Source organism: Mauremys reevesii, linkage group 2, assembly GCF_016161935.1.
Source record: "Mauremys reevesii isolate NIE-2019 linkage group 2, ASM1616193v1, whole genome shotgun sequence".
Taxonomy (NCBI): Eukaryota; Metazoa; Chordata; order Testudines; family Geoemydidae; genus Mauremys; species Mauremys reevesii.
This window is the reverse complement of record NC_052624.1, coordinates 223,049,174-223,065,935: the sequence shown is the minus strand read 5'-3', so window position 1 is coordinate 223,065,935 and position 16,762 is coordinate 223,049,174. Positions and strand designations below refer to the sequence as shown.

The 16,762-nt window shown below is 39.6% G+C and overlaps 1 protein-coding gene across 2 annotated transcripts in view; it reads left to right on the top strand.

Annotated features, from left to right (window-relative positions):
• NSMAF (neutral sphingomyelinase activation associated factor) overlaps nucleotides 1–16,762 on the top strand; it is a 56,989-nt gene that overhangs the window by 32,140 nt on the left and 8,087 nt on the right. For both annotated transcript variants that reach the window (XM_039525773.1, XM_039525774.1), the window contains 11 exons: nucleotides 906–985; nucleotides 3,533–3,623; nucleotides 3,719–3,782; nucleotides 3,908–3,959; nucleotides 4,867–4,987; nucleotides 5,954–6,085; nucleotides 7,795–7,837; nucleotides 8,292–8,452; nucleotides 12,700–12,808; nucleotides 13,850–13,908; nucleotides 15,298–15,365. In XM_039525773.1, the coding sequence (XP_039381707.1) occupies nucleotides 906–985; nucleotides 3,533–3,623; nucleotides 3,719–3,782; nucleotides 3,908–3,959; nucleotides 4,867–4,987; nucleotides 5,954–6,085; nucleotides 7,795–7,837; nucleotides 8,292–8,452; nucleotides 12,700–12,808; nucleotides 13,850–13,908; nucleotides 15,298–15,365 (980 nt within the window). The remainder of the gene's footprint in view (nucleotides 1–905; nucleotides 986–3,532; nucleotides 3,624–3,718; nucleotides 3,783–3,907; nucleotides 3,960–4,866; nucleotides 4,988–5,953; nucleotides 6,086–7,794; nucleotides 7,838–8,291; nucleotides 8,453–12,699; nucleotides 12,809–13,849; nucleotides 13,909–15,297; nucleotides 15,366–16,762) is intronic.

The window sequence follows — 16,762 nt, the reverse complement described above, 5'->3', positions numbered from 1 at the left end:
CCCTCTGGGGCACCTGGCATTGGCCACTGTCGGTAGACAGATACTGGGCTAGATGGACCTTTGGTCTGACCTGGTACGGCCTTTCTTATGTTCTTATGTTCTGTGAATGCCTTTGCCGTTAATGGGTCCAGTGTGTCTTCGCTTGTGCTTCTCAGCTCCCACTCAGACATCTCCTATTCAAACAATGTTGTTGTGACACATTGAAGGTGTCCAGTTACTTAAGGAATGGTAGGGGGAAGATATGCCATTTATCTGTGCCTCAAGGCCACTGGGGTCCATGTTAACAGATGGGAGATGTTTGCCCAATCGTAGTGCTGTGGAACATAAAATGTTAACAAAATCCTACTCCAGAGCTAGCCATGGTGTGCAACTTTTAGATAAGCTGAAAAACTAATGTTGGGAACAGGGTATAGTCACTTAGGGGAAGTCTACACCACAAAATTAAGTCAACCTAAGTTATGTCTACATGCAGCCATTGCAGTAATTTAATAGCTTTTGCATGTCCACACTGCGCACCTTGTGTTGGTGGTGCATGTCCTCATCAGGAGCACTTGCACTGATTTAACTGTCAGTGTGGGACATTGTGGTACTGCTTCTGAAAGGCATCAACAATTGATGTAAGCAATGCACTGGCACTGTGTCGCCCTAACTACATCAAACTAAGCGCTACGCCTCTCATGAAGGTGGAGTTAAGTCAGTGTAATGGGTGAGTTACATCGGTGGGAGCTACATTTTAGTGTAAGCTGCCTTACGTTGACCTAACTCTATAGTGTAGGCCAGGCCTTAGGGTGAGAGCTTCTTGTGCCTGTAGGAAGAGGAGGAAAATGTTGTTTTAAAATATTGGTTCACAAGTGATTCCTATCAGTGGGACCAATCCATACAGATTAATTTCTTTTCCCTTTTAGATTTGACAAAGCCTGAAACATTCCGGGACCTTAGTAAACCAGTTGGTGCTCTGAATAAAGAGAGGCTGGAAAGACTACTGGTATGTGGAGTTCAGTTTTTTTGTTTTATAATTTGTGACCTACAAATCTTATTACTAAGAGGACTCCGTTTTCCATCTAGTATCTCTCTTATGAGGATGAAATTTGCACAATACAAAAATAAAATAAACATGCTTGTATGATTTGTATTCAGATATATTTCTAGGATTATTCACTGTATTTCCTATGTTCTGTAATTCTTAAAACTGTTATTGAGACTTAGACTACAAACATCAGAAACAAACTCTACCTGTATTAAGTTAGTGTGGTGTGGAATTCAATATATACATAACTAATAGTGCAAACTTAAATATCTAAGGTTTCAGAGTAGCAGCCGTGTTAGTCTGTAGCCGCAAAAAGAACAGGAGTATTTGTGGCACCTTAGAGACGAACAAATTTATTTGAGCCTAAGCTTTCGTGGGCTACAGCTCACTTCATCAGATGCATGCAGTGGAAATTACAGTAGGAAGATAGATATATACACAGAGAACATGAAACAATGGGTGTTACCATACACACTATAAGGAGAGTGATCAGTTATAAGTGAGCTATTATCAGCAGGAGAGAAAAAGAACTGTTTGTAGTGGTAATGAAAATGGCCCATTTCCAGCAATTGACAAGGAGATGTGAGGAACTGTAGGGGGGGAGGGGGGGAAATAAGCATGGGGAAATAGTTTTACTTTGTGTAATGGCCCATCGACTCCCAGTCTTTATTCAAGCCTAATTTGATGGTGTCCAATTTGCAAATTAATTCCAATTCAGCAGTCTCTCGTTGGAGTCTGTTTTTTAAGTGTTTTTTTTGTTGTAATATTGTGACTTTTAGGTCTGTAATCGAGTGGCCAGGGAGATTGAAGTGTTCTCCGACTGGTTTTTGAATGTTATAATTCTTGACGTCTGATTTGTGTCCATTTATTCTTTTGCATAGAGACTGTCCGGTTTGGCCAATGTACATGGCAGAGGGGCATTGCTGGCACATGATGGCATATATCACATTGGTAGCTGTGTGTGTGGATGGGTCAAATTATTTTTAAGAAGAACATAAGAATCTGTTTTAACAAACAATATAGTTACAAATTAAGGTAGAACTTCTAAAGCCATGTCTATATTTATGTCGGCAAAACATATGTCATTCGGGGGGTGTGAAAAAGCACCCCGTCAAGCGACACAAGTTTTGCCAGGATAAGCACTTGGTGCACAGTGCACATCTCCTGCCGACATAGCTACTGCCACTCGTTTAGGTAGTTTTGTATATGTCAGTGGGAGAGCTCTCTCCTGTCAGCATAGAGTGGCTACATGAGCGATCTTACAGTTGCACAGTTGTGATGATACAGCTGTGCCACCGTAAGCTTGCTAGTATAGACATGGCCTAAGTATCTAAGAAAAGGGGTTTAATGGGGAGAGGAAAGTGGGAGAATATTAAAAAAAATTAAAAAAAAATAAAAAAATCCACACACATGGCAAAAGACCAGGGTAAAAAGTGAATGATTAATACCTGAATTGGAGTACTGCCACTGTACTTCATATGCAGTTATAGATGATACCACATAAGAAATTCCTTTCCATTCCACATCAGGCAGGAATTTTTTTTTCATGAGCAATCTAACATATAAATGAAGTGTTTGAAAGATCCCCATCCCCATCTCTTCACTGGCATTAGACTTCATGATTGAAATTCTTAGACATAAAGCTGCAAAACCACTTTAGAGAATCCTAGTATATTCTTTATAGGACCTGTCTTATTGGCAGCATTAATTTATCATAAAGGAACAATCATATGAAGAACATAAATATCCTTTAATAATTATCCCCATGTTACTGAACTGCTTATCTCTTTTTAAGAAGCACTGGGACAGGAAATTCTTGCCAAATCAGTAGCATATTTACTGGTGAAAAAGAGAGAAGGATTTTAAAGAAATAAAGATTCTTAATGCAAATTCTGATTTCCACCCCTACGTTTCTTTGATTCTATAATCTGAATCCGTTGATTGCTTTATTTGTATTGGCATACATTCTAATTTCAAGAGGTACCTTGAATATATTAGTCTCTGCTAATAGATACCATTGAGTTGGAGTTGCATATGGAAAGGCAGCATGTCCAAATAAAACACTTAAAAACCACTGTAGTGATACATGTTTGGAAACTTACGTAGATTCTTGGTCTATGATTGTTATGGATGATTTAAAGAAGTGTAACCTTTAACTTATCCTAAGATGTGAAGAAGAGCTATAACGCTGAATTTACAGAAATGCTATAAACTTACAAAAACGCAAACTGCCAATGTACCTTGTTTTTTTCCCCACATTTAGCCTGTTCTGCTCTTTTCAGCTTACTAGGAATGCATTTCAGATATTGTGTATAGAAATAAAATAAATACAGGAATTCTTTCCTGAGATTAAGTATACAATTTAAAAAGCTTTGTATTGTGTTTTTTATCTGAATGAGAAGAAGTGTTTAATCCTAGCTTAAGTTTTCTGATAAACATGTTTAATACAGGAAGAAAATACTACTCTAATTTTAAATAGTTTGTCTTTTTTTCAATATGTTGCAGACACGTTATCGGGAAATGCCAGAGCCTAAGTTTATGTATGGCAGCCACTACTCGTCTCCAGGTTATGTTCTGTTCTATCTTGTTAGAGTTGGTAAGATTGCTTTCATTGCAAGTCTTTTGAATACCTGTTGGGTTTGAAAATAAGCAGAATTTGGACAGATCTGACTTCCATTCTTATCTCCCTAGCACCAGAGTACATGCTTTGTTTACAAAATGGAAAGTTTGATCATGCTGACAGAACGTTCAACAGGTTTGTTTAAATTGAATTTAACAGATTTATTTTTCACTAAATAATGGTTTCCTTTAAATTGCATGCTTATATGGGGCTTAATGTACTTTCCTGACCAATATACCTTTGACTTGTATTATGTCTAGTATTGCAGAAACCTGGAAAAACTGTCTGGATGGTGCAACAGACTTCAAAGAAGTAAGTAGCCAGAAGCTACTTGAGGTCACATTACCTGACTGCTCTGTCCTTTTTTCCATTTCAAAAATTTTAAATTTCTGTTGGTTGTTTCCTTATGGAGGTGAAGACTGCTTTGCTACGCTTGGTTTGAGCTTGGCACTGGAGATAGGTTTAAATTCCTTCTCTGAATGGTCACATGGCTTCTGGTGGGCTGCTTTTCCTTTTTTTCAGTTCTATTTTGATCAGATCTTTAGTTGGAGATTTTAATGAAGATCATGAGATTATTCGACCAAGTTCCTTTTCTCGCTAAATATAATTGGGACTTGGCTTTTATAGTGCAGCCCATTTTGAGAGTTTAGAATTATAGTACATCTTCTTTTTTTTTTTTGTATCTTCTGTTTTTAAGCATCACAGAAATATTGCAACTGAAGCATCTTAAAAGCCTTCTCACTGTTCTTAATGTCTTTTAAATAACTAAAGGAGATCTGTCAGGTAGATGTTTGGAGTTGGTAAATTATGCTTCACTGACATCAGAGAAACTTGAATTGGGAAAGGAGGCTTTTTTTTAACATTGCAGTCCAATTTTCCACTGCAGTTAGGAGTAGTGAATTATATCTGATCTTAGACAGCTGGCTTACCTGAAATGCTTTAGAACCTTGGCCTGATATGTTTAAGTCAGAGTTCTGTTTGCTATTTTCAGAACTTTAAAATTGAATCTATACAAGACTTAGCTTTTTATCTACCTTTAAAATACTTTGGAGACTTTCCAAAATGTTGACAAGTTTGTAATACTGTAATGTTATAATACACCATGTTTTTAGCAGTGTTGTTTCAGTATATGTATTGATGCATTTCATTTAAAATTATTTAAAAAAAAAAAAGGACATCCTGAAATTTTTTTCTTCTCTCTCTTCCATCCCCGCACTAGCTGATTCCAGAATTCTATGAAAATGATTCCAGTTTTCTAGTAAATAGTCTGAAGCTGGACCTGGGGAAAAGACAGGGAGGAAAGATGGTTGAACATGTAGAACTTCCTCCTTGGGCATCAGGTAATGACATTCTGAATGCATTTCCTAAACTCAATACTGCACAGTTTACCTTTATTGCTTTCAGACTCTTGGAATCTTTTGTGTCTGCCCCCCCCCCCCAATTTTATTTTTCTCTTCTGTTCTATTTTCTGTTACAAAAACTTTAAATAAAAATAAGCAGATCGAGGGACATGAGCATTCCCCTCTATTCAGCACTGGTGAGGCCTCATTTGGAGTACTGTGTCCAGTTTTGGGCCCCACACTACAAGAAGGATGTGGATAAATTGGAGAGAGTCCAGCTGAGGGCAACAAAAATGATTAGGGGGCTGGAGCACATGACTTATGAGGAGAGGCTGAGGGAACTGGGATTGTTTAGTCTGCAGAAGAGAAGAATGAGGGGGGATTTGATAGCTGCTTTCAACTACCTGAAAGGGGGTTCCAAAGAGGATGGATCTAGACTGTTCTCAATGGTAGAAGATGACAGAACAAGGAGTAATGGTCTCAAGTTGCAGAGGGGGAGGTTTAGGTTGGACATTAGGAAAAACTTTTTCACTAGTAGAGTGGTGAAGCACTGGAATGGGTTACCTAGGGAGGTGGTGGAATCTCCTTCCTTAGAGGTTTTTAAGGTCAGGCTTGACAAAGCCCTGGCTGGGATGATTTAGTTGGGTTTGATCCTGCTTTGAGCAGGGGGTTGGACTAGATGACCTCCTGAGGTCCCTTCCAACCCTGATATTCTATGATTCTATGAAGTGCAGATATTGGGGGAGGAATAATCTAAAGTGGCTATTAATGAATGAAGATCATATTCTTATATGAATGTATAAATCAAATACTTTTTTCAAAATGTTACTAAATAGCTGTAGTAGTGTTATTTTAATAAATCTGGAAGGTTTCTCCATGGAATGTCTGTGGGGGGTGAGAGAGAGGAGAGTTCATCCACATTTAACAGTAGTAGATTTCTGCACTGATTAAACTTTCTCTTGATAGATCCTGATGACTTTCTTCAGAAGAGCCAAAATGCCTTAGAAAGCCAGTATGTGTCAGAACATCTCCATGAATGGATTGACTTAATATTTGGCTACAAGCAGAAGGGAAGTGAAGCCATTGCAGCCCACAATGGTAAATTGTAAAATTCTCTAAAGAATCACTTTTTTGACATTCTAACTAAACTTGGGTGGAAAATGTGACTAGCAAGGTTTCCATGCTGCCCTGCATTCTTTTGAACGTGCATCAAGCCTGTGTTTGATCCTTCAGTACTTGAGAAAATTGCCAGTCCTTTTCCACTGGAAATAGTGACTCATCTTCTAAAACTTTTTCCCTTTCTTGTAATGTCTGTCTTCCTAGAATACAGTATATACATGAGAAATGTTCGATTATGTATTGTGTGTAGATGTTGCACTTAGGGTGACCAGAGAGCAAGTGTGAAAAATCGGGACGGGGGTGGGGGTAATAGGGCCTATATAAGATAAAACCCCAAATATTGGGACTGTCACTATAAAATCGGGATATCTGGTCACCCTTGTTGCACTTAAAATGACAGTCAAGGGAGACGGACAATATTTTTGTCTGTTATTTACTCAAGTCAATGATAATGGTAATTTTGGTGCTGAAATAGTCTCTTGTGTATTTCACATTTCTGCCCAGAAATTGCAGCATGAAACTTCAGGTTCATGTGGGTAACATTGGTTTCCAAGAAGAAAGTGAGAGGGAAGGGAAAGGATAAATAGGTCGCTGGGCTTCTCCCTGTGTGCCACTCTAGCGACAGTAACTCTTTGACTCACTTAAGTTTCCTCTTTTTAGTATTTTTTGTGATCTTTATTTTGAGAGTCTTATTGCTCTCTTTGCTATAATTAGCCCAGAATATTAAGAAATTGTAAATACTTAAAGAAAAGTAATACATTATTTTCTGAGTGACTGAAAACTGTTTGCAGCATCAAAAGCAGTTCTCTCACGATGAAGTTCTCTGCATTAAACTACTGCAAGTCTGCTACATCAGAAATCTGATGTCTAGTTTAGTTGGTTTGTTAATACATTAACTAACTTCTCAGTGAGGAAACACATAACATTTTGCCAAAGACTCTCTCACCTTTATCTGTTGTAAGCATCTTCCTCCCCCCAACACACATTCTTGAGTTTCCTTTATAACCACCTCTAAGCCAAATGACCATGTAGTCAGTTCTTGTTACTTGTTACATAGCTTTAATTTAGATGTAGCTGAATGTGAGGCACATGTAGCTTAGTTGTACTAAGCTAAGTTTTATGTCTCTGAATTGCGTTCAATGTTTATCTTCCTGGGGAGCAAGAGATTGAGATCTGAAATCCATCCTAGGGACCTATTAGCATGTTAGTCCTGCAGAGATCTAATGAGGAAGTAATATTTGGGGGGGTTTAATACTGAACTAACCCTAAATCACCAAGCCTCTCAGCTTATCATTTAATCACAGTTTACAAAATTCTCACTTTCTTACAGATAGGGGATTGGTCCACTGTGATGATGGGCTCTTATAATGAAGTAATAAGATCACTGTTGTGTATCCAGGTACTGAGAGTCTTTGAAATCACAGAAAACGTGCTAGGGAAATGCACAGAGTCAGGAAATGTGGTATCTGAAACTGGTTTTTCCTCTTTGGCCTAGCTGACATACTTTTCTATACATCAAAAGGCTTGAAACAAACTATAACTTGCATTAGGTGTGAGGTGGGTGGAATTGCATAGATATGTAGCACAGTTAAATATTCATGTACTTTACAGTTGGTGTGTGAATTGGAAAAAAAAAGAGACATGTTTATCTACACTGTGCAAATGGCTCTCTTTCCCTCTTCTTTCAGTGTTTCATCCATTAACTTATGAAGGTGGAGTGGATTTGAACAGGTAATTAAATGTTTATAAGCAATGTTTGGTAGAGGCACATAATAAATTTCTCTTTATCCCATAAAGTTCCCCGTTATCTATCTAAGTGCTCCCAACAATTGAGAGAGCCATTCTGTTTTGGACTCCAAAAGACACTGTCCACCAATCTTACCATTGTAACAAAGGTTGAATTGAAGGATTATGCTCTCAAATGTCTGTGCAGTCTGAGATTTGAGTTACACTGATACAAATTGCTATATTTGCAGAGTACCATGCATGCAATTATTGCTGTTGTACACACAATCATGGTTATGTGCTTGCCTGCAATTGTCCAGTCAACTGTGTAATAGGTCAGTTGTGTATGCCTTTACTGTGACTGTATTTTACAGCAATAACTGCACACGTGTGCCTACATTTTCAGAAACAATCTTTCTGTCTTAAAATATTTTACGGAACACTTTTTGCTTTTCTTAAGTATTATGGACCCCAATGAGAAAGTAGCTCTGTTGACACAAATCTTGGAGTTTGGACAGACACCGAAACAGTTGTTTACAACTCCTCATCCCCGGAGGATAATACCGAAGCTCAAAAGTTTGCGAACATCCAGTCACAATGTTTCCATAGCTGAATCTCCAGGTAAACGTATAAAAGAATCATAGTTATTGTTTGTATTGCTATCTGATAACATAACTGACTTGACCTTATTTCTGGGAGGGCTGTATCTTTTGTTTCAGAGGATCATAAGTTATATAACTGCTTGCATCCGAAGAAGTGGGTATTCACCCACGAAAGCTCATGCTGCAAAACATCTGTTAGTCTATAAGGTGCCCCAGGATTCTTTGCTGCTTCTCATGAATGAGTAACCGCTTAAAAGATAGGAAACAAAGGGTAGGAATTAATTGTCAGTTTTAACAATGGAGAGAGGTAAATAGTGGGGTCCTCCAAGGATCTGTACCAGGACTAACGCTGCTCAACATATTCATAAATGTGGGGGGAGGGGAGGTTTGAACAGTGAGGTGGCAAAATTTGCTGACAATACAAAATTAATCCACAATAGTTAACTCTTCGCAGTCAGCTTTGGATTTATGTGGGATCTCACAAAACTGTGTGACTGGGCAACAAAATGACTGACAATATTCAATGCAATGCACATTGGAAAAGTATTCCCAACTATACATACAAATGATGAAGTCTAAATTATGAAGTCCAAGAGATCTTGGAGTCATTGTGGATAGTTTTCTGAAAACATCCATTCAATGTGCAACAACAGTCAAAAAAGTGAACAATGTTAAGAACCATTAGGAAAGGGTTAGTTAGATCATAAAACAAAAAATATGATGATGCCACTATATAAACCCATGGCATGCCAGTTTCCTGGGGTTATCTGAACCTGAAAAAATAGTAACTAGTCTGTTTTCTGGGCAGTTTCAGGACATAAATCACTAGGGACACAGCTCGTCTGTCTGATAAATGATTGTACACGCAAGAGCGCTTTCACTCAAAAGTCCTTGTTTTTATTGAGTCCAAAGCACACATCTAAAATAACAATAGTCTTTTGAGCACCCCAGATATAGTTATCCAAAGTCTGAGATGGTGTCAAGTGGTCAGCAGTACATTTCCAGTGGCCAGCCTTTCTCCTAGCTGCGGGGGAGTTGGATGTCAATCTCTTAGCTCATCAAAATCCTCTCCAAAACTTCTCCAAATTCACACTCTAACTAATCTCTTTTATAGGTTACTCAAAACAAAGCACATATCTCATAGTAACCCCCTAATGAACTAATAATTTCCCTAGCAACAGCAAAAAAAAAAAATCTACTTATTAACAAAGCAACTCACACACCCAGATCCAAGGTCAGCTATCCACACTCCTTCCCCGTCTCATGAATATATCACTTTATCACTTCTTGTCAGCAACAATGAAGTTGAACAGCTGTTTTGTCTGCTCCGGCAAAGGCCAAATTATTCCTGACTATGTGGTGTTCTCGTTTCCAAATAATGATGGTTGAATACACAAAATGGCTGCAGTTATGTCAATTCCAGTTTGTCATAATGCCCACACGTTGAATACCACATGCGGTTCTGGTCATCCCATCTCAAAAAAAGCTATATTAGAACTGGAAAAGGTGCAGAGAGGGTGTTGGAATTATTAACATTTATGAAGGGTATTTGCTCGACACTAATTTAACCACAAATTCCTTTATTAAATTCAAAGGCCACATGGTATTTATAGGCATGTTTGGAGCAATTGTATAAAGTCTAACTAATAAGCAATTTATTACATCGAATACAGTAACAAAACATTTATAAGCATTTGCTCCAGATAATTACAAACGGGCTAAATGCATCCATATTGGTCGGTTCCAAAGTGGTCAGGCAGGTATTAGCAATGAACTTTTTCCGTTCTATATCCTTTAACAAACAAATGATGTAATTGCCAGTTACTGACTTCAGCTAACCACCAATTTGGGACAAATCACCCTTATTTGCAGTCTTAATCCAGATAAAATTTACCACCTCCTTTCTCCCCAAGGCCTTTCCTCCTTATCTCTTCCCCTCCTTGCTAACCAACAGTTTTTCTTTTGCGTCTGGTTCACATAGGCCCTAATTTTTTAAATAACACTAGTGTGGGGTGGGAAGGGCCATGTTGGCTCATTTAAAACAGATTCTGTTTCTTATTTAAAACCAGCTGCAGTCACCCCTATCTGTCAGAGATCTACTTTTTAGAAACTTTTCCTTATTTCATTAGTTATTCTTTTAACCAGACATCTTCACTACTTCATTCCTTCTGGCCTTATAACTAAGGCTAAGATTTTGTCACAGTTATTTTTAGTAAAAGTTATGGACAGGTCAGGGGCACCAAACAGAAATTCATGCAGCCCGTGACTTTTACTAAAAATAACTGTACAAACAGTGGCAGGGCGCACAGCCCCAGCTGCAGCCCCCGCCACGGGGCAGAGGCACACGGCCCTGGTGGTGGCCCCAATGCAAGCAGGGCAGAGATGCGTGGCATTGGGGCATTCATTCCCCAATAGGAATGAAGCAGGGCAGAGATGCGTGGCGACCCCCAGCACAAGCCGCGGGGCAGGGGCGTGTGGCCCCCGGCGGCAGCCCCCACCACGGGGCTACGTGGGGAGTATAGCCCTTGCTCCAGCCCCAGCCATGGCTCCAACTGCTGACAGAAGCTGAAGTCACGTAGGTCCGGTAAGATCACGGAATCCATGACTGCTATGAGCTCCATGACTAAATCGTAGCCTTACTTATAACTTCTTATTTTCAAGGCTTCAGCCTGCTAGCCAGGGCCTTTCTTTACAACACACGTATTTTGTTAACCAAACTTAAGCTAACCCTAATTCTTTAATTTCATATTTATCCTACAGAAGAGCAATAAAAATAATTAGTAGTATGGAACCGATTTTACATGAGGAGAGATTCAAAAGACTGGGACTGTTCGGCTTTGAAAAGAGGCAAGGGTGGATGTGAAAGAGGTCTATAAAATCATGAATAGTGTGGAGAAAGTGAATAGGGAAGTGTCGTTTACCTCTCACGTAACACAAGAACTAAGGATCAGCCCATGAAAATAATAGGCAGCAGGTTTAAAACAAATAAGAAGTCCTTCTTTACACAACATGCAGTCAAACAATGGAACTTATTGCCATGGGATGTTGTGAAGGCCAAAAGTAATACTGGGTTAAAAAACGAATTGGACAAGTTCATAGAGAATAGGTCCGTCAATGACTATTAGCCAAGATGCTTAGGAATGCAGCCCCATGCTCTGGGTGTCCCTAAACATCTAGCTGCCTAAAATGAGCTGGATGACAAGTGATGTTCACTCAAAATTAACTTCTGTTCATTCCCTCTGAAGCAGGGGTTCCCAACTTGGTTTGCGGCTTGTTCAAAGTAAGCCCCTCGTGGGTCACGAGACACGTTGTTTACCTGAGTGTCCACAGGTATGACCGTTCACAGCTCCCAATGGCCACGGTTTGCCGTTCCCAGTCAATGGGAGCTGCAGGAAGCGTCACAGGCTGTGAACCAAATTTGGGAACCCCTGCTCTGAAGCAACTGGCATTGACCACTATCGGAAGAAAGGATAATTTGGCTAGATGGACCATTGGCCTGGCCCAGTATGGCTATTATGTTCTTATACCTTATCAGTTGTCAGCAAATAACTATGCTTTTGACCGCCATCTTAGATTTATATCATTTTCCTCATTCCCCTATTGGGTGATCTTTAACTTTGAAGTACAGGAGTGACAATACAGGTTGCTGTTTTAAGTAGAATGTCTCTTCCAGATGACTCACGTAGAATTAATTCTAAAATTATGTTGGGTGGTTTGCCAAAATAGGATTCTATTTAAAAAAATTCTCGAAATTTAAACATCTCTAAATCGTGCTATGTATTCTCACAGCTTGGCAATTCTTATTGAGTTGGTGGTATTCTTGGTAGCAGTTTCCACATAGTAAGCTCATTTAATTTCTTTAAACCCCCATAACCTTTAAAAAAACATAAACCATAATTTTAAACCTACAGCTTTACAGAATCTGACTCTTAAATACGTGAACATAAAAGTGGCAGCCAGTCATAACAGAAGAACATATGCTGTCTAAAAACTTCTGATCCATTTAGGAATTAACCTGAAGATTTCTGGCTATTTATGTTCTTGAACTTCTGTCAATAAATATTGTGGGGCAATTAAACATTCTCTCATAAATTCTCTCCTCTCTATAATAGAACTGGAAATAATAGATATGATGCATATGCCTTTTTGTATCATTTAATATATTCATATTTGGTATAACTTCAACTCATTTATTATCTGAAGTCTGTCTTTTTTTTTTAATTTTCAATTTGTTACTTCTCATTTTATGGTGGTATTTTATGTTAGTTTCTCCAAGTGAAGAATCTTTTGAAGATTTGACAGAAGAAAGTATAACGCTTGCATGGAACAACATTGCCAAACTAAAGTTAGATGAGCAACATAAAATTCATAAAGAGTAAGTCTTTGTAATGTCCTTGTCTGTGGTATAATTATCTCAAAATCCAATAATCTGCTGTAGTCATCCTGCTAGTTATTGGATCATGTGTTTATCTGGATGTGAAGGAAAGCTTCTAGAACAGGGGTGGTCGAACTTTTTGGCCCTAGGGCCGCATCGGGGAATAAAAATTGTATGGCAGGCCATGAATGCTCACAAAATTGGGGTTGGAGTGTGGGCTCTGGGGTGGGGCTGAGGATGAGAGGTTTGGGGTGCAGGAGGGTGCTCCAGGCTGGGATTGAGGGGTTCGGAGAGCAGGGCGGGGATTAGGGCTGGGGCAGGGCGTTGGGGCGTGGGGAGAGGCTCAGGATGCAGGCTCTGAGCGGTGCTTATCTCAAGCAGCTCCCAGAAGCAGTGGCATGTCCCTTTTTCCGGCTCCTACATGGAGGTGCGGCCAGGTGGCTCTGCGCTGCCCCATCTGCAGGCACCACCCCTGCAACTCCCATTGGAGTGCATAGGAGCCGGAAAGAGGCTGTGCCGCGGCTTTCGGGAGCTGCGTGGTGTGGCCCCCGACCCAGCGCCCCAGCTTAAAACAGCTTGTGGGCTGTAGTTTGCCCACCCCTGTTCTAGAAGGTGCATTCCTTCATGAGATTATCTGGTTGTTTGGTAGTGAAAAATGAGTTGTATACTAGGAATTGGCCTGCTATCTTAACAGTCATCTTATTATTGGCTGCCCCACTAGAAGCTAAATGATTTAAGTGGGTGTGGGCTAATTTAGGCTTTCACCACCTTAAGCAGGTCGTTTTTGGTAGAATTGAAGCATGCTGGCAGAACAATGTGGGGGGAACTTGCACTGCTCCTTCCAGTTCTTTGGCAAGGTATATTTTTGTCTGTAGAACTGTGATGCACTCTACAACAATCTTCATAATTTGCTTGAGTGTCTAAATTTACCCTTGTGAAGATCAGATACTGAATTGCAGCTGTAAAAAAGTCACTGTATGGTATGATCGTTGGAATTAAATACCCTTTGAATTCACTTCCAAACTTATTTGTCTTGAATAGGGAAATTACTGGAATAGCAGTCTCTTGCAATGGGTCTTCAGTTTTCACAACATCTCAAGGTGAGTATTCTTGTACAAGTGTCTTCTTGTAAGACACTGTGATGCAAACATTGCATCACTGTGTTATAATGTCTTGACTTAATGAAGTTACATGAACCAGCAAAAATTCAGACCACTCAAAGTGTACTTTTTGCTTTTTGGACGGGATTTGCAAAAGTGCTTAGCATTGGCCTAGCTCTGCTGTTCTTGAATTCACGGGAGTAACTTCACTGAAAACAAAGTTAGGCCAATGCAGTGATTTTGAAAATCCCATCCTTAAGTTGTTTCTTGGACTTTTTCAATAAAGCAATCCACTGTTTGACCTCTAGACAGGCTTTAATGACCTGTCGAATGCAAAAATCTGTGTCAGCCTGTACTATGTCGCCACCATCAGCGTTTCCATTATGTGTCTGTTTCTCTCTCTCCAAAAACATGTGCATAGATACAGTCTTAAAAATCTTCAACAATAGTCTAATGTGACGTGAAGGCTTCTTATCTGAATGAGTTTGGGGTAGTCAGGTTATCCAGCTTATGCCAAACAAATGTTAATAAAACTGTATACCGCATTACAACGTGTATTCTGCCATATATTTAACACACTTAAAACACCTATAAAACCAATTTTAGGTCACTTTTCATATACATAGTTGTATGCTGTTGAAGTTGTATATTGAAAATTTCCAGGTGCCAAGTAACTGAGAAACTGATAATGCTGGTAACTTCTCTTATTTGCAAGCTTATTGGCTCACAAGATACCTGACATCTAAACTTGTCAATGATGCAGAGTAGATTATTGCTACTCCTGAACCTCAGATCAGTGTAAAATTTGGGGTAGGGGATTATTTAAAAAAAAAATCTATTCCAAGGAGTGTCGACTGATGAATTAGTGGGTAGAGTGCAAATTAAGTGGGAAAAGGATGCATGCTGGATTAAGTTAAATTGCAGGGCTCTGCAACTTCTTTTGGATACTAGATCTGTGTTACAAGATGCAGAAGTGTGAGTCCTGTGGGAGCTATACCTCTTAAACTTCCTATCTTGCACATTAAAATATCAGTGATGAGCAACAAATGAGAATGTTTAAAGGTTACACCTGCAACATACCTGAGTTATCTTGGGTTACATTTGAATATAAAACACGAGGACTGCCTTTCCCTTCAACTCCCAGTTCTCCTTCCTCATTCAGTTCTTCAGAATTAAGAAAGAAAAATGCTCTGTAGTTTCTGTATTTAACAGTAGCCTACAATGTGGCTTTTATAGTGGCTTTTTAGAAGTGATGTATGCATCCCTTGCCTGCTGTTAGACCTAAACATTTGAATATTCACACAGGAGCAAAAATTATTCGTTTAGATTAGAGTATTGCAGTACAGTCCAGTTCTGTCTTTGTAATTACTTCCCTAATGTTTGCATTAGATTCAACCCTGAAGATGTTTTCTAAAGAATCAAAAACGCTCCAAAGAAGTGTGTCCTTTTCAAACATGGTGAGTAGTTATTGTCATTAAGGGAAGTCGTCCTGAAAGCTACCCACAGAAAGATGTTCCTTGTCAGCAGTGTATCAATAAAATACCAGGTTTGCCTTTGTTTCCTTCCTTCTCCAGCCTTCTGCATTTTTCTCTTGCACGAGTAATTTACCGACGTGGGGTGAGGTTCAGTACTGTGCCTCCGAAGAAGCATAGCACAACTTGCGCCTTCCCAAGTTTGGGCTGCTCTGAGGCCCAGTGTAAACCTTGTGGTGTAGGCAGACCCTCCAGGGGGTCTGCCTACATTACATAGGTTCATCACTGGCTGCCTAAGGCCAGCCATGCTTCCCCAGAATCTCTGCAGCACTACATGCTCTCTCATGCCCCTGACATGTCCCCTATACTAAGACTTGTAAGGGGATCCTTGAAAGAACATCTTTTGTCTGTCTTCCTCAGTTCTGTGCCAGGGGAGTTCTCCACCAGAGGGAGCTGAGGCTTTTAGAGCCTCTTTACATAGCTCCTGTCATTTTAGTTAGCAGAAAGGGTCTGGAGCAAGGGTGAGAATCTCACCTGTGGCTCTGACTAGGCTACTGCTACTTCTGACTGTGACTGCTGTTTTCTTTTCATTGGTAATTTTTTCCTAATCCTTGGCCAAGGAGCCAGTTTCTCTCAATAATGGGCCTTGTCTACACTGACATTTTTCTTAGTCTCCTACAGGTGCCGTGCAGCTACATTGCAGAAATGGTGAAAGACCTAGTAGAGACTTGCAGCTGCCTTTCTGCCACTGTTACACCTAACCCTGCTTAGAGCAGGTGTAGCACGCAAGGCAATAAAAACACCAGCAACAGAACTACACAAATTCTCCCGCTGTTGCTGGTAATGTAACTACAGCAGATGTCAATAGACAAGCTAGTGTAGACAAAGACCTGAGCAGTAACAGCACTGTCCTTCCTTAAATTGAGAGATATTCTACACTTGTTCAGAGTTAACAGGGCTGCTTTTTTACTTATGCACTGCGGAGAGAATACCCTTTCACAATCAGAAAAATATCATCTTTCATGCAACCCTTTTCATGAAAATACCATTCTCTGACTAGTAGTTATCATGAGATGGTTCTTTGGCAGCGTAAATATAGAACAAAAGCTTCCATTTACTTTGGTGGTTTTAGGTTTGTTCAGTATTTGCTGTGTCTCAAGTTGATAGGTAGCTGCAAAATTGGAAAGCTTGCTCATGCAAATAGGATGAGCCAGGATGAAGCAATGCACTGTATTCTTGAAGCATGAGCTAAGATTTACTGAATCCTCCCATAACATACTGGAGTTGCAACTCTTATGCAAAGCTGGTAACTCTCTTTTATGTTGACCATAGTGAATCCACTGTCCTTTAAGGCAGTAAGAGTTAATCTCTGACACCTGTCA